At 49.2% G+C, this 17,765-nt stretch overlaps 2 protein-coding genes across 11 annotated transcripts in view; one reads left to right on the top strand and one right to left on the bottom strand.

Annotated features, from left to right (window-relative positions):
• Positions 1–17,765, bottom strand: part of SLC39A11 (solute carrier family 39 member 11) — a 410,439-nt gene that overhangs the window by 382,461 nt on the left and 10,213 nt on the right. The window contains exon 1 of one of the 4 annotated variants that reach the window (XM_072746723.1): positions 2,266–3,115. The exons of 2 other annotated variants lie outside the window; for them this stretch is intronic. Coding sequence is in view for 1 of the 2 variants with exons in the window: in XM_072746721.1 (XP_072602822.1) it covers positions 2,307–2,454 (148 nt within the window). In the remaining variant the exon portion in view is untranslated. Of the gene's footprint in view, positions 1–2,265; positions 3,116–17,765 lie in introns of those variants that run through there. One more of the 4 variants, XM_072746721.1, reaches the window with a different exon arrangement.
• Positions 678–17,340, top strand: SSTR2 (somatostatin receptor 2). 7 transcript variants are annotated; one of them, XR_003235130.2, is made up of 4 exons: positions 2,028–2,175; positions 6,577–7,660; positions 9,916–11,314; positions 15,187–17,340. XR_003235130.2 is itself a non-coding variant. In XM_025999669.2 (3 exons), exons 2-3 carry the CDS (start codon positions 6,668–6,670, stop codon positions 15,190–15,192), a joined length of 999 nt encoding a protein of 332 aa, XP_025855454.1. In that variant the 5' UTR covers positions 2,028–2,175; positions 6,577–6,667; the 3' UTR covers positions 15,193–17,340. The 7 variants fall into 7 exon arrangements, 4 of the variants coding, with proteins under 4 accessions (XP_072602828.1, XP_025855452.1, XP_025855454.1 ...); XR_003235133.2 differs by having other exon boundaries at positions 9,916–10,070; positions 15,187–15,272; XR_003235132.2 differs by lacking the exon at positions 15,187–17,340 and having other exon boundaries at positions 9,916–10,070; positions 10,990–11,093.

Raw genomic sequence — 17,765 nt, 5'->3', positions numbered from 1 at the left:
ACAGGCCTCCTAGGTAAATTCTCTTGCTTCCTAAAACCGCCACCTGCCCACCAGTGGCCTCCCAATTTCTTCAATCCTTCTTTGCCCTCTGTGTACAGGGGCCAGTTTCAGAGGTCACCCCGGGCACTCCCGAGGTTGCAAACCAGCAACCACACAGAGGGGTGCCAACTAACCACCCAAGCTGCCTTGAAGGAAGCGATGATCCTCATCTTCCGGGAGCAGTCTGCTTCTGCTGGTATCGTACTCATACTAAAATAGGAATAAAACCAAAGCAAGCATCATGCCATTGGGGTCACTGTCGGGGGGCGGGGGGGGGGATCAGGGCATCGAAGCCAGCAGTCCATTTCTTGTGTAGGTTACAAAACTGATGCCTTTTAAAACACACACGCACACGTTCAACACCTTCGAAAAGATAACATGATCACAAGGGAAGAAATCAGAGTGTGGAGTGGGCACTCTGTCAATCTTCCTTTTCCCAGAAACCAGCCGGGTCACCGGTTTTAAACTGGAGATGACAACAGGTATTGCTGCAGTAACTGTGCGCCTTGAGCATACCTCCCATACTGGCTCATCACCACTCTGCCCTCCCGGGACTCTCACCACTCCACCTCTCCCAGCCACCCACCAGCAGGGGCGTCCCCCTGCTAGTGAGCTACCTGCCCCAGCCCCTCCACCCTACACACAGGAGTCTAAAGAGAAGCTGGCTCCCAGATGGCTTGGAACATAAGGCGACCGCTGGCTAAAATGCTGTCTAGCTCCCAAGCTCCCGCATGAGGGATGCAAGCCCCATCATAACCAACATCTCAGAAAGAGACGAATCCAACGAAAAGTCCTGATCCCCACCCCGGCAGCAGGTACCCCAAGACACAGTGTAGCCCAGATGGAAACCTGCAGCTGACCGCTACCTCCGCTGGTGGTTTCTTTCCTGGGTCACTCACCTATCCCTAGGGCTCACCCTACCTGCCAAACAGCCTCTGGACTTGAACTTTTAACGGGTGGATTTGGAAGTCAGACAACAGAACGGCCAGTGCAAGGCGGGCAGCGCAGCCCATGGAGAACGCTGTCGCGGGTGTTTGCTGTCTCCCTTCCCTACCTGCTAAAACTGGCCGCGGGATGGTGAGTGCCTGTCTGTACCTGGAGGAGGACGGGGAAGGAGAGGCTGCGGGATTGTGACTTATTAATCTATTGGAACAGAGGCTGAATCATCGCAGTCAGAAACGAAATCGCTTCAACTGGGGCGATTCAGCTCCCACTTCCTACGTGTCCCCCTCGGCTGGCACACAGCGGGAACATGTTAGGTGGCCGGGGAGCGAGCTGAGTCGCACCAGCAGGTGCCCACAAAGCCCGGAGACCTGCCGCATGGCCTGTACCTCTGGGCGTGCACAGCTGGGAGGGGGCAGGAGTGCTGCTCTGCTGAGCCCTGGCGGCTCCCTGAACCGAATTCTGGTTCGGCTGGATGGGCTGGAAGGGAGGGGAGCCGGCCCCCCGCACGAGGAGCTCTCCCCCCAGCCCTGCGCCCTGGGATGACCCGCGGCTTTGCCAACCTGCCCGACCCAGGTGATGGCACAGGGTCCCAGGCGAGTCTGGGCCACCTGGGCCGCCACCCCAGCAGCCGTGCGCTGGGTGAGACACACCCGATTCCGTGAACGCGGTACGAGGGACTGCAGCGCGTGAGCCTGCCACGAGTGGGAGCGCCCGGGGGCCCGGGATCGCCGCCCCCTGCCGCCCCCGCCGCCCGTGAGCTCCACCCGCAGCCCCCGGCGGATTCTCCGCGCGGCCCAGCCCGGTCCTCCTACGGACCAGCGGGCGGAGCGAAGCTGCTGTGACGTAACCCGGGGGAGGGGGGGCGCGGGGAAATGTGCAGAGGGGCCCGGGCTCCGCGGGGCCAGTCCCGGCGACGCAGCCACCCGGGCGCGCACGCGCTCGCCCCGCCACGCGCGCCCCGAGCCCCAGTGCGCGCTCGGCGCCGGGGTCCGGGGGGTCCGCGGGGTCCGGGGGTCCGCGGGGCCCTGGCTCTGGGCGGCGCGAGGGGCTGGAGCAGCCGGCAGCGCAGGACGCCGAGCGCCAGGCGCCAGGTGCCGGCCGAGCTGCTGCGCGCCTGGGCGCCCGGCTGGGTTGGGGACAGTCGCTGGGTGCCGGCGAGCCGAGCTAGCGGATTGCAGCGGAAAAGCAAAGGTGAGGCGTGCGTGCGTGTGTGTGTGTGAGAGACACAGATCGAGAGAGAGAGAGAGAGAGAGAGAGGGAGGGAGAGAGAGAGAGACGCACTTGGGCACCTGGGTGCATCTGCGCTGCGTGGTGGTGCGCACCTCCGTGTGCTGGAGAGTAGGTCCCGGTGCGCCGTTCTCCCTCCTGGGGGACGGTGATTCTGGTGGCAATGAACGGCCGCAGGTGTCCCGGCGTGAGTGGGGGCTGCGGGTCGTGTGTGCGGGAACAGATGCGGCCGCGCCACCGCATGCCGGTGTGCGTGGCATGCGCCCTCGTCCAGTCCTCGTCCCCCAGCCCACTCGTCTAGGTGGTGGCTGCGACGGGGACAACTTCTCTCCCAGCCACCTGCAGAAGAGCCACCACGCGAGGAGAGCCAGGCCGCTGGGGTGGGAGGGGGCGTCCAGCGAGCCCTGCTGAGGGCCCCTGCAGGCGTCCATCCCCAGATCCGAGCTGGCAGCAGCTGGCAGCGGGGCAAAGGGAGCGCTTCCCCATTCTTCCTTTCCCCGCTGGGGGACAGAATCCGAACGGTCTAGGGTCCGCTCCCCCGGAGCCCAGAAGCAGAGGGCAGTTTGCCTATGTTTGGAAAGACCGAATCGCTCAGTGGCCTGCGCCCGCGAGGCACTGGCCAAGTCCCCAAGCAGCTGTGGCCGGCTCCCAGCCGTCCCTGGTGCCTCGCCACCCCCCAGTCTGCATTTAGAAACTGAGGTGCTGGCACAGCAGTCTTTAATCTCCCCCCATCGTCACCTGGAAAGAGCAGGGAATTCTTTAGGAAACCCTTGGATCTGCGAGCCTTGGAGTTGGGTGGTGAGGCTGATCTGTGCCAGCGCCGGGAAGTGGATGGACTGTCCTGAGCCTTCACCTCTCCCCGGGCCCTTCGGCCAGCGTCGCCTCGGCTTCTCTTAGGCGCTCTAGCGCCGCGGTGGCCCGCACCTGGCTATTGTCTCTCCCTCCCCTACTGGGGCTCAGCTCTGGCTCCCCGGAAACCTTCCCCATTTAGCAGGTCACTGGAGAGGTGGCTGTGGGGAATGAATGGGGAGGGGGGAGCGCGGGGGTGGACTGCAGGTGAGAAAGGAAAGGCTGGAGGCCAACAAGATTTAGCACCGCTCCTGATGCTCAGACCCCATCCCCACGCTTAATTCTTAGGCTCTGGGACGAGGAAGGGATGCGCCAGACCACTCTCCCCCTCCTCTCCAACACAGCCCAGACTCAGACTCAGAGGAAACCGACAACCAGCCATTTCCAGTGTCTGGAAGTCTTAGGCTGGAAAAATAAAGCAAACAGAAAACCAAACTTCCTTGTGCGTGTAATCGAACTGCAATCCAACAAGTATTGATTGCCTGGCATTGGGCTCCACTTTCCCCGGGGCCCAAATGAAGCAGAAGTCCCTCGGAGACCTGGGGCAGCAGACTTCATTGTTAATGCAATCAGAGTCACTGTGATTTAAACTCATTTCTTCCTTGGAGGAGCCTCCCCACTCTGGACTGGCTGCCCAGCTTACCCCCTCTGCCCCTTTCACAAAGCTCTGCACGCTATTACTGCTTCTTAGCCTATTTAGAAAAACAGTGACCCCAGGTGCAAGTCCATCCCACTGAGTGAGACTCTAGCGAAAAAGGCAGAGTTAGGGCTGGAGGTCAGCGTTGGCCTTCCCTCACTCACCTGCACCATCATCATCCCTATCCCCAAAGCTCTAGGCAGAGCTTTTGCCCCTCACCGGTCCTCAGACTCACCCAGACATTGGAGTGTGACCTTGCCTAGTACACAGATGGGCCCCTGAAAAATGCTAGTGATTAATGTATGCTCTAGTGCAGGCGGCTTCAATAGGATTCTGGGTCTGTAGAATTAAAGTACCGATAAGACAGTTAGAAAAATAGTGGAAACAACCCAAATTAACCCAGGAATACCCAAAATGGTTTCTTTATAACTTTTCAAAAAATACTTTATTTATTTACTCATGAGAGACACAGAGAGAGAGGCAGAGACACAGGCAAAGGGAGAAGTAGGCGCCCCACAGGGAGCCTGACTTGATGCTTGACTCGATCCCAGGACTCCAGGACCCCGGGATCATGACCTGAGCCAAAGGCAGACGCTCAGCTGCTGAGCCACCCTGGTGCCCTAACGTTTGTTTTTAATGGCTGCCAGCTTATGCTTTTCAACCAATGCAGACATTAAACCAGGGTCCCCAAAGTACTTAGCAGAAAGGTCAGCCACAAAGCCCAGACCAGTCTGGTAAGGAAATTAGTATGGAGAGGATAAACAAGGCGCCTGGCAGTGCAGAATGAATCAGAGGCAAAGGTGGCCAAGGATCGTGGAGTACTTGTTGCCGGTGAAGTCCCCCCTAGCTCATTAGCAATCTCTCCAAGCATAAAGGAGCAATCTCCAATCTTCACTCAGGCACCAGGGAAAGTGCCCTGCCCCGGAGAAATGTGTCTGCCAAGTGAATTGGGAATCACTGTATGCTGGGCACACTATGCCTTTACCATCTTCTCTCTTCCCAGAATGACCTCCTTCCTGCCCTTCCTGCTTCACTCTTCATATATTCAAGACTCGGCCCAAATATTACTGTTATGAAGCCTCCTCCGAATCCTCCAGAAGAGGAAGCATTCTGTTTTATTTATTTATTTGAGAGAGAAAGAGAACATGAGTGTGGGAGGGGCAGAGGGAGAGGGAGAAGCAGATTCCCCATTGAACAAGGAACCCGTAGAGGGGGGGCTCGATCCCAGGACTCCAGAATCATGACCTGTGCCCAAGGCAGACGCTTAATGACTGAGCCACCAGGGAGCCCCAAGGAAGGCATTCTTGAACCCTGCGTTCACTTCTCCACACAATTCACACCCTAGATGAGCTGGCTTCCTCGCCTGTCTCCCCTCCTAAATTGTCACCTCTTGGAGAGCACCAGCCCTGTCCTGTTCATTCCTGTATCCCTGGAGTGCAGAAAAAGAAGCCCCCCACCTCCCCGCCCCACCGGCGCTGATTTTTGCATGACAGTAGATAATTTACTTATGTGATGAGCGACTGTTTTAGATCTTAGGCCAAGCCGGTAGTGTTACAGTTACTTTCCCAGCATGATGGTCAAACAGGAGCCAGCTGTTTTAAACCGAAGTCTAATTATCTGCCACTCGTTTTCCAGCCCACTGAGCAGCAGATAGGATGCTGTGAAAAGTGCAGCAGGGTCGGGTGTCCCGTGTTTAAATCTCAGTTCCACCAGTTATATATAGGGACTGGGAGCAAATTGCTTCAATTCCCTAAGCCTCGGTTTCTCATCTGTAAAATGGGGATGGTTACTTCATAGGACGGGTGGGAAGATCAAAGGGCTAATGAGTGTAAATGAGCAACGGTCCTGTTTGGAATTCACTTCTGTGAATGAGCCTGCTTCCTTCAGGCCTGGCTCCTATTTTCCTCCTTAATTGGTGGGATCCCAGGCAAATCCGCCTGAGTGTTAGAAGATGAGCATTCTGGAGCAGTATCCCCCTGAGGGACTCTCTGAAGCATGTGGAGGTCAAGCACTGGGTATTGGAGGAACGAAAACAGAAGAAACAAAATAAACTAAATCATGCGTTTGAAATAGAAAAGCCAGCCAGATTTTTATTTTTAATATTTAAGACCATAAACTTGTTCATTATGTGGGCAGCTTTTGGTAAATTACAGATAAATGAGACGGCAGAGGACAAAAGGGGGAAAGATGAGGTTTTTTGAGTCCTGACTATGAGCCTAGCACAACGCTAGGCATTTCCACACACATTTCATCCCTTAACCTTCCTGACGTGCGCATTAACCAACGAGACTCAGTGGTTACGCGCCGGACACGAGGTCACATAGGCTTCGTGGTGGAACCCTGGTTTGTTTTACCTCTAAAGTCCGGGATTTTTCCATTCTGGGGCTTTCAGAATGGAAAGACTCCAAAGCAGTCAGCAAGTCAGCGGAGATGTCCTCACCGAGAGCAGGCCAAGAATGCCGGTGTCAGATCCCTCTGAGTCAGGGGCTGGACTTCACACTCTGCCTTTTTACTGTCTGGACCAGTCAACTTCTTAGGAATCAAAGTACGGGTTGTTGTTTTGTTTTTTTTTGTTTGTTTGTTTTTTGTGTGTGTATGTGTGTGTTTTGCAGCCACAGCCATCTCCCACATGTGCGTCACCAGAGATGACAAGATGAACTATGATGACTTAACCCAAACCCTTCCCCCTCCCCCCATTGGAAAAACAACTCAGAAAGTCAGCATCCTGAGGAGAATGGGCTGGTCGCTCTAATGTTGAGGTAGACAGATAACACACTTCTCAACTGAAGAGTCTGAGAGAGTAAATCAGAAACATGGAAGGCTGGTGAAAGCCTACGTAGCCTCTGACTGATGGGCCCATCTTCCTGTTTTCCTTGCAGATGTCACACCGGATCCTTTGCCTTCAGGACACATTAAGGTGAGAATACGATCTCTGGCTGGCTGGAACTAGCCTAAGAGTGTAAGGCAGCCATGGATATGGAGTATGAGCTACTCAATGAGAGCCACACTTGGGTTTCCCCTCCTTTTGACCTTGATGGCTCTGTGGTGGCGGCCAACAGCTCAAACCAGACAGAGCCATACTATGACCTGACCAGCAATGCAGTCCTCACATTCATATATTTTGTGGTCTGCATCATTGGATTGTGTGGCAACACACTTGTCATTTATGTCATCCTCCGCTATGCCAAGATGAAGACCATCACCAACATTTACATCCTCAACCTGGCCATCGCAGATGAGCTCTTCATGCTGGGTCTGCCCTTCCTGGCCATGCAGGTGGCTCTGGTCCACTGGCCCTTTGGCAAGGCCATTTGCCGGGTGGTCATGACTGTGGATGGCATCAATCAGTTCACCAGCATTTTCTGCTTGACGGTCATGAGCATCGATCGATACCTGGCTGTGGTCCACCCCATCAAGTCGGCCAAGTGGAGGAGACCCCGAACGGCCAAGATGGTCAATGTGGCCGTGTGGGGAGTCTCCCTGCTGGTCATCTTGCCTATCATGATATACGCTGGGCTTCGGAGCAACCAATGGGGGAGAAGCAGCTGTACCATCAACTGGCCAGGTGAATCTGGGGCGTGGTACACAGGGTTCATCATCTACACCTTCATCTTGGGGTTCCTGGTGCCCCTCACCATCATTTGTCTTTGCTACCTGTTCATTATCATCAAGGTGAAGTCCTCTGGGATCCGCGTGGGTTCCTCCAAGAGGAAAAAGTCTGAGAAGAAGGTCACCCGGATGGTGTCCATAGTGGTGGCTGTGTTCATTTTCTGCTGGCTTCCCTTCTATATATTCAATGTCTCCTCTGTCTCTGTGGCCATCAGTCCCACACCAGCCCTTAAAGGCATGTTCGACTTTGTGGTGGTCCTCACCTATGCCAACAGCTGTGCCAACCCTATCCTGTATGCCTTCTTGTCTGACAACTTCAAGAAGAGCTTCCAGAATGTCCTCTGCTTGGTCAAGGTGAGCGGCCCAGATGACGGGGAACGGAGTGACAGTAAGCAGGACAAATCCCGGCTGAATGAGACCACGGAGACCCAGAGGACCCTCCTCAATGGAGACCTCCAGACCAGTATCTGAACTGCCTGAAAAATAAATAAATAAAACGCCAAGCTCTGCCAAGTGGCAAGTGCTCCCTCCCCCCTGCCCCCTTTCCTTCCTCCCACCCATCACACCTGGCTTCTAGAATAGGAAATTGCTCAGCATGAGTCCAATCAGAGAACAGTGTCTGAGTGAATGATAATGTATTAAATTGATGACACCCCTCCCCCCACTTAAAGTGAACATTTAAATGCAGGCAGACAATTCCAGGTCAGGAGAAGAAGAGATCACGCTTGGGTCTGATCTGTAGAAATGGTGAAGCTCAACAAAAATAGAAAAGTCTATCTGCGTGTTTAAAACCTAATATGTAATCTTGTGGTCTTATATTTATACTTATCTATTCTACTCTTCTCTAGTCCCTGTGTAGTCATTACCTATGTTTCCTGTGTTCAAAAGTACACGAGTAGCAGATTGAAGTGTGCCTAGTATAGGTGGACGTTTATTACAATATGGTACCCGCAGAAATGGACTTGCCATGAAGCCAATAAAGTTTAAGCTTCAGGGATCTCTCATGCTTGGCCAGTATTTTCACATGATCACATGTTTTTGTAAAAAATCGTAAAAGTAAGATACTTTTGTATTTTTTTTCTTAAGGAGGTCTCCTTAAAGCTCCCAGTATCTCAAACCCCTCTCTGCCCCCCCCCACCCCATCCTGGGTATTAGCTTTACTAATATCAGGCAAGTTAGATCAAGAAGATATTTGAGGACCCAGAACATAAATTCATGTGTTTTCTCTTCTTAAGATATAATCAAAGAATTATACATTTATCCAAAAGGACTTAAATGGTTGGGGTCATCCATTGTTGTATTTACCAAGACAAAGCCTGCTTTGTAATAAGATTGCATTTTTTTCTTAATTTGCTTTAGTCTTTCTTAGGGAGCCATGGAAGGGGAGAGTGGAGGAAATCACCAATACGAAAGGCAAAAAATGGACCACGATTCTCGATTCTCGAGGGGAAAGCAATTTATTTTTCCCACCATGAAAATAAATGAATAAGAATAAAGCAAAATTACACCTTTACGAGAAACCGTGACATTCTTTTTTTAAAAAATGCCAGACATGGCTTCCTAATGAAAGAAGATGGAACTACGTACAGTTCAATGACTCCTCTATGGTTTTTTTTTTTCTTTTTTAAGGAGTTGAAACAAAGCTAGGCACTAAAAAAAAAAAAAAAAAAAAAAAATGCCCTAAAGACCGGAGGACCCAGTCCCTAAAACATGAACATGTCCACCAGCCCCACAATATGTAGCCCAGAGCAGGTGCACAGATAGGAGTGTCGGAGGGAGTCCCGTGCCTCTCAGGTACACCTGTGCCACCTTCCTCGCCCAGGGTAGACGCATTAGACATCCACCTTTAATGCTACAGATGCTCTGAGCTATTCCTCAAGCACGGTCATCACAGACAGGCACTTCACACCGTCAGTGACATTTTTCTGTCCCTGAAATGGTAGATGGGCTCACGTACAAACGCTAAGAAAAGAGATGGTGCCCCTTTCACTGATCACCATTTCCAGGGTAGGAAGAAACACACACTCAGGTGTTTGCAACGATGCCATCATCTCTGGGTTTCTATGAAAGCCTCCCTCTTAGTGTCTCACATATAGATTTTATCGTAAAAATGAGCTTTCCTCTCCTGGCTCCCTGAGCAAGGGCTGTTTGACAGGATGAGTAAGAACTCTCTACCTGTGGCTCTCGCTGGTAATGTGCTGCCTTCATTCTGTCTATATTATTCATGCCGCCTCATTCCCTGGAGCACTTCTGCAGCCTAGATAAGTGTGTTCAGTAATATTTACGATAGATAAGTAAATCCGTGCAAAAGTTAAAAGAGGTACAATTATAAGATGAAACCCTAAGGAAAGCTGTGACCCAGAAGTGCACATAGTAAAATCTCTGGCCATCACCGAGGGAAAGGTTGGCTACAAGTTCCGCTCAGGACTTCCTAGCAGCCACAACTGATAGAGGGTGACTCCTCCTCCTCCCCCTCCTCTGCCATAAAAACAAGCAGAGATTTGGAAGGAAATGTTTTAAACCCAACTTTACCATGACTAATAATATGAGATGTCCCAGGGCCTTTGAATAAATGCTGATTTTTTGTTTGTTTGTTTGTTTTTACTTAGGGAAGTGATTCCAAGGGACCAAGAACTGGTGGAAATAATTTCAGGGAAGACAGACTCACTCTGTAGCATTCAGGCCCCTGCAATCAGACACTGCCTCCAAGGAGGCCACGGCCCACAGCAGCCATCTAAAGTCTTCAAACAAAATGCATTTCCAGGTATACAGTCGGTGCTCATCAGCACGATGATCATTCTAATGGGCCTTTAAGGCTGAAGCTATAATTCTGTCCAAATCAGCAGGCAGGTTGCTTCTCTATGAAAAGGAATCCTCTACTTCTTGAAATACCTCTTTCAAGGATAACTTGCTTTCTGGTGGTTTTCGTTCTTCCGAAAGAGGAAATAAGCGTTTCAATTTAAATGTTAATACGATTTTAATTCCAATATGTAAGCTTAGCCTCAACTCAACATTTAATTATGAACATAAATCTGCTGGATGCTGGGAGAGAACAAAAAGTAATGCCACTCCATTGATGTGAGGGCAGCTGATCATTTGGATCATGCGAGCTACTATTTAACCTACCCATGAACATGGGTAATTAAGAGCTGGTTAAACCTCAGTGGATCTGGTGAGAGAGCTATCAGGAGAGAGAATGTGACACTGTGGCCTGTGTTGAATGGTGCTGGTTTGTGTTTCGGTAACACAGAGGGTGGAGGACTATCGAACGTGGAGTTCGTGCCATAGCTTGGGACAGTCTGGGTGGACAAGGAGAAGGCCACTGGGGGATAGAGGACACTGCATTTCCTTCCTTTGTTTTTGGAAGAAGAAAGAGGAGGAGGCAGGAGGCAGCAGGGGAAGAGGAAGAAGAGGAATCCTTACTCTCGATTAGCTGAGGCTGCTAGCAAGTGCTGAGCAGAACCTGTAGCTGACCTCTCCTTAAGTTATATGGTGGGATTTGACTGCACGCACTGCGGGTAGCAGCTTTTCCCGCAGTCTCATTTTTAAACTATACCTCTTTTTTTATTATTTTTTGCATGGATTCACTTATCTATCACAAATGCTATGCAGAGAAGAAAATGTGGGCTGGTGAGTGAGACTTCCAGAGCTGGCAATGAACTGGAGTCTATTTGCTTACACAGATTTAACCTCCTCCCCACGGCAGCATGCAAGCGTTGATTGCCAGATAGGAGCACCGTGCCGGGCAAGTGTACAGTCTGGTCATTGAGAGAGGTAGGAAGGAATGTCTGTGGGGATGCATGTTCCTCTTCAGCTCCAAGTGTGACTGTTCAATCAAGACAGCTAAGTGAGGAGGGAAGGCAGAAATGAACTCCTGCCTAGTTGAAGGAAGGTGGCAAGAGAATCATCGAAAGGCTCCATATATGGTTGGGAAGGTCCCATTAGTGTTTCTGGACCATGTGGCATCGTAAAAATCACCACAGGTGGCAAGCCAAGCATTTGAGCTTTGTAAGTAATAATTTATATTTGGTCACTTGTCTGATCCCCATTTCTACCAGGTTCAAAAACATCAAGTTCTCTATCAAATATCCTATCAGAGCAAATCTTCACCTCACTGGTTATTCTCCTTCTAATATGTGGATTTCTTGGAACAGTCCCACAGGCCGAGTCTCATTTTTTTTTCCTAGCAGCTCATCTGGAAAGCAGGCACCGGGGATTATATTTTACTTCACAGCCAAAAAGCTTTCGTGGGTCTATTACCTGAGTCAGCAGACCGGTTAGGGTTGGGAATAGCAACTGCGGGACAAGTGTTCATGTCCCCCACCCCTACTGGCCACTGTGCCTCCGTTAACTCCTCAGCGACCGGGCACAGGCTGATCAGCTCGTTTTCTCCCTTGGATGTGTCAGGTTGCATGTATCTGGGCTGTTGCTTCAAAACAGAGTTAAACATTAGCCAAGACTTGAGCAAGCTGAATATAAAACTATTGATTCCCCTGGGATTAAAAGTGAGTATGACAAGTGAAACGCTGTCGCTTGCTCCCTGGGTTCAGTGGGCATCTGCCTCCTGTCGGACGGAGATTTTCAGCAGGAGATGGATCACACAGACCCAACTTCAGGTGTTTGGGAGAGGAAGGGAGAGATGCTTTAGCTTTTCATCCCTCCTCTTCCCTGGTATTACTGAGAGGACGGAAGAGGGAGAGAAGACCCCTTTGCCAGGATACTGGTGTCTGGTGAGGAGAGGTGGCTCACATCTGCCCCTGGGCCTACCAGCACTGGTCAGACATAAAATGGCCCTGTCCTTGCTAGGAAAGCCTGTTGAGGAGCCTAACGCAAGATCTACTCCAAGAGAAATCTGAAATGGCGTGCCACAGCCTGGCCCTCTCCCATTATTCGGTGACTGGGGCCTCCGATTGCTTAAGCAACAGAGCAGGTCCCTTGCAGGGCAGTCATGGAAGGAAGAAAGGCAGCTGAGCTGTGGTTTACCAAATCAGACAGTCATAACCCTAAACACAGGAGACACAGTTGTCCCAGGATCTTACAAAGATCAGATTGCAAAGTGACCAGAACAGGGTCCCTGAGGGAAATTGCTAGTCTCAAAAGAGGATGACCCACGGTCAGCTCTACCGGACGACCTGCAAGCTCACCACGTCTGCTCTCCAGGGCTCCCTGTCCATGCACCAGGTACCTCGAAGGAGCAGCAATGCCACTCCTGGGGTGCTCCCCCTTCCTCGCTGATGGTTGGGGTACCAGTTCCCATGGAGGTTCCTGTCCCCAAGTGAGGGATTGTGGTGACCATCACTGAGAGGGCAGATATTTTCCCCCATGGGTATTATTTTCAACAAGAAACCCAAGTGGTTCTCTGACGACATAACCAAGGCCTGGTTGTGCTCACAGTGTGCACACCACACTTTGTGCTCTCAGGCACAGGTACCCCGGTGATGCAGTGCACCAGTGCACACAGGTGACGCAGTGGAGCCCACGTGTGGCACACACACGTGATGCACACGTACTCACACACAATCCGCCTTCTACATCTTGTAGGCAAGACTTCCAATGCAGGGATTCTCCAAGGCTTTCAATGGAGGGACAGAACTATAATTTGACTAACTCATTTAAAGTCTAGGGATATACACTCTTTCCTTTTTTTTTTATTTTTTTTAATGGGAGGGGATGTCGTGTATAAGCCAATTTTTCACGCAAAGACTCCGTGCCAGGTCATCGACTGCATTCCTGCCCCACCCTGCTGTCCCTGCAAATAGCAGGCCACTTCAATTTTTTAAAAAAAAGTAAAGTTGGCAAAATTACAAATCATCCCCACTAGTCAACCAACTGGAAGCACATGTTCTGCTAACGGCAATAGTTCTGCACAAGAAAAAACACACAATTTCTTTGCAGAAAAATCACTCAATATAATTTTCAAATGGATACCCACAGAAGACAGATCCTAACAGACATTTCTTCCCCACTGTGCTGCTTTTTTTTTTCCATTGAGGTATAATTGACAGACATTATATTTGTTTCAGGTATACTATACAACATAACGACTTGATATTTGCACACAAATGCAAATGAGCACCACAGCAAGTCCAAGTGGTATGACCATCCATCACCATACCCAGTTCCAGAATTCTTTGTTTCTTGTGATGAGAACTTTTAAGATTTACTGTCAGGAACTTCCAAATAGGCAATACAGTATTATTAACTATAGCAGCCATGCTGTACCTTATATCCCCTTGACTTACGTATTTTATAGCTGGAAATCTATTTTTTTGAGCGTCTTCATGCATTTCACCCCCACCCCACTTCCTGCCTCTGGAAGCCACCAGTCTGTCACCTGTATCCATGAGCTTGGTTTGGTGGGTTCTTTTGTTTTAGATGCCACACATAAGTGAAATCATATCATATTTATCTTTCTCTGACTTATTTCACTTAGCATAATGCCCTCAAGATCTATTCATGTTGTCGCAAATGGCAAGATTTCATTCTTTTTTTTATAGCTGAATATTCTAGCGTGTGTGTCTATATATCACATATATATCACATTTTATATATATATCACATATATATTATATATGAGATATACGTGAGATATATATGTATATCTCATTTTCTTTATCCATTCGTCCATTGTTTCTAGGTCTTGGCTATCATAAATAGTGCTGCAATGAATATGGGGGTGCAGATACCTCTTTGAGAGCCTGTTTTCATTTCCTTTGGATGGATAAATACCCAGAAGTGAGACGGTTGGACCATAGGGTAGTTCTACTTTTAATTTTTTGAGGAACCTCCATAATGTTTTTCAAGGGACTGCACCAACTGACATTCCTACCAACAGTGCAGAAGGGTTCTCTCTTCACATCCTCGCCAATATCTCTTTCTTGTCTTCTGGATAATTGCTCTTCTGACAAATGTGAGATGGTATCTCGTTGTGGCTCTGATTTGCATTTCCCTAATGATGAGTGATGCTGAGCATCTTTTCATGTACCTGATAGCTATCTGTATGTCTTCTTTGGAAAAATATCTACTCAGATCCTCTGCCCACTTGTTAATCAAATGTTTGTTGTTATTAAGTTTTATGAGTTCATTATATATTTTGGATGCTAACCCCTTATCAAAGATATGATTTGCAAATGTTTTCTCCCAGTCAGTGGGCTGCTGTTTCATTCTGTTCTTTGCCTTGTAGCAGCTTTTTAACTTCACGTAGTCCCACTCATTTATTTTTGCTTTTTTTGCCTTTGCTTTGGGTATCAAATACAAAAAATCATTGCCAAGGGGCACTTGGGGGCTCAGTCAGTTAAGTGTCTGCCTTCGGCTCAGGTCATGATCCCAGAGTCCCGGGATTGAGCCCTGCATTGGGCTCCTTGCTCAGTGGGGAGCCTGCTTCTCCCTCCCCCTTGTATTCACTCTCTCTCTTTCTCCCTCTCCAAATAAATAAATAAAAATCTTTAAAAAAAAAATCATTGCCAAGTCCAATGTCAAGGAGCTTACTATGTTTTCTTCTAGGAGTTTTATGGTTTCTGGTCTTACTTTTAGGTCTCTAATCCATTTTGAGTTGATTTTTGTCTGTGGTGTAAGAGGTCTAATTTTTTTCGCATGTGGCTGTCCAGTTTTCTCAACACCATGTATTGAAGAGACTGTCCTTTCCCCATTGTCTGTTCTTGGCTCTTTTGTCATAGCTGACCATGTATATGTGGGTTTATCTGTGGGCGCTCTATGCTGCTCCGCTGATCTATTGGTCTGTTTTTATGCCAATACCATACTATTTTGATTAGTATAGCTTTGTGCCTCCATGATTCTTAATATAAATCTGAGGTTGAACACTTTGGGGGAAGTGGAGATGCTTGGCCACCAAGAAAATGAACTGCAGTTCTCTTCCTCAGGCATGAGCACACCTCCACAAAGAGGCTCTCCACCATAAAAGAAGTCTTCCCCTTGTCCATCATCCCGCTACAATGCATTTCCATGGTTCAGGATATCTACATCAACTCCTTTTGTGTGCTTTTTAAGTACCTGCCAGTATGCGATGGGGAAGAGAGCTGTGCTGCCCATCTGCAATCCAGATACTTCTGGAGCAAAGACTCAGATTGGATAAAGACTCACTTTGTTTGGCTTCAGCTGAAATGCTTTTTAGCAGCTTAAAATAGTCTCCTGAATCTTCCAAACTCCCAGGTGGCTAGGCACTATAGTATTTACCACAGGCTTGCTCTGGGAGGCAACTAACCACAGACGGTTCATTTTTCCTTTCCTCTGCACCTTCACATGACCTTCTTTTGCATTCTCCTCACTCTAAAGGGCCTGTGGGCTGAGAGGTGACAACATCCTCAACCATGCTGCATGTGGCTGCTGCTGGGGGCGGTCTTTGCAGCCGGGGAAACCCATCCCTCCTCAACCTCAAACAGAGTATTTCTGGTCCAATGGAGCAGATACAAAATCTGGTTTGCCATCAGCAACATGGTTCTGGGCTGTTGGGTCAACGTGGAAATGGGTTTTCAGAGGATTTGGGATTTCAAGGGCCTCCTTAACTGCCTCCAGGATCAATGAAGTCAACCCTCATTGCTGGAGAAGCGCCAAAGCAAGGCATTGAAGTGACAGACTGTGTCAGCCGTGAAGCCTAATGTCAGAGGCGGCCTTCAGGAATGCCAAGTCCGCTGAGCTCCAGAGGTCCTCGGGTAACGTCAAGAGAGGAGACAGGGCACCTGTGAGCAGGGAGTCTCACATTCTAAAAATCTAGCTCATCTAGATGAGTTCATGTCCTTTAGCCATCTCGTCCACCCGTCTTTCAAAACAGTGTTCTCTAAGGTTTATGGAAACATATACCTACATTGAAATTTTTTAAATGGCTTCTCTTGAGAAGTCCACAATGCCCACCTTTAAACAATAGAAAGGCACACCTTAGTTTTCACAAAATGAGAAAGTAGGAACCAATTCTGAAGGAAATAGTCAGCAGAGGCATCCATCCCCCTGGTGGATGATGCAGAGCCAGGCCTCATTCCTGCCCCCTTCCTTCCCCCCCAGCTTCTGCTAGTGGTGTGGCCTCAGACAGGAGCGGGCTACGGCACAGCTGAATGGAAGAAAACGGTTCCTAATAAGAGCAACCAGCTAATGGAGGTTGCTTTCCCATCGGTTTGGAGGAGGAGAGAATCCACCAGCCCGGCCAACACAACCACATGCTGTGAGCGGCCTCCACGCTCACCCTATCCGATGGCAAACCCAAAGCAGACAATCCGACTCTCCGGAATGATTTGGAAGCCATTTATCCAGGAATAAATAAATAAATAAATATCTCCATTCCACCTTCCAACAGCCTGAGAATCATGTCAGCAAGAAAGAACAGTACGGGGTTGACTCTGACAACATGTTCGGTGATAGTTTAACGCGTGTGGCGTCTTTCCTAGTATACTTACTCCGTAATCTGTCCATCACTCCCTGGCTGTCACTCACCAGGGAACGACAGTGGGTTTCTACAAATAGTACATCAATCACTATCGTGGGAGATTGAAAGCCCGTCCTACACGGGCACTCACACCGCCCGTCACCCCTCTCTGTTCTTCTGAGCAGCACTGACATGGTTTGCATCCTCCTCCTGGACGGTGGGCGGGGGGGGGGCGCCAGGAAATCCGAACCTTTGGGCCCCCTCCTACCCTCCCAGGAAGGCTTTACTGAGTTTTCTTTCTCCTTCCATGATCCTGACAAGGAAACTGGGGACATCCAGAAAAGCCTTCAGCAGCCCCGACTGCAAAAACACTGTCAGTGACGTGATGTGATTGATGTTTTTAATATGTCAGGAATAGGTATGCACGCAAGCTATTTTTATTATTCCTGTGGTATTTTGAATGTGGTTATTCTTCTTAACGTGTAATTCCTGCATGTCCAGTATTGAGATGAAATTGCTAAAACTGCCTTTGCCTTCAAATAAGCTCTGTCTTTGTGAATGTGTACGTTCCTCTGTATGTCAGATAAATTGGCCTCTATCTTTGCTGCTGTAATTGCCTGTCTATACCAGAAAGCAAGAAGCAAACACTGCTTTTTAGTGACTTTCTTTCTTTTTTATTTGCAAGTGTACCGTACTATAAACTACCTTCACATGAAATCATACTATCCATCGAAGGGACCCAGACTGAAGTTTGTTCACTAGGCCACCTATGTGAGCGCCCCTCTGCTCCCACCTACCCCTGAAAGAGACTCTACACATTCAGGACGATGGGCGATGGTCCTAGGTCACGAGATAACCCACACTTTCCAGATTTCCTGACACTCTGAACTAGAAGCTTTAGAATTTTTTTTTTAATGCTAAGCCCAAAGAAAAACCGACAAAAACGTTTTCTAGATATCTTAGCAATCATTTGGTAGCAAGAGAAAAACAACATTTTAAAATAGACAACCACTGCTGAGTGCCATTTGGTCCATAGACTGATCCTTAATGACCCAATATGATGGCCTCCAGATTCTGGGGCCGAGT

This window comes from Vulpes vulpes, chromosome 2 (assembly GCF_048418805.1).
Source record: "Vulpes vulpes isolate BD-2025 chromosome 2, VulVul3, whole genome shotgun sequence".
In the NCBI taxonomy this organism is placed as follows: domain Eukaryota; kingdom Metazoa; phylum Chordata; class Mammalia; order Carnivora; family Canidae; genus Vulpes; species Vulpes vulpes.
The sequence above is the reverse complement of the archived record's forward strand: the minus strand, read 5'-3'. Positions and strand labels throughout refer to the sequence as shown.

Coding starts and splice junctions, on each gene's coding strand:
- SSTR2 (XM_072746727.1), top strand. CDS start 6,668: ATGGATATGGAGTATGAGCTACTCAATGAGAGCCACACTTGGGTTTCC.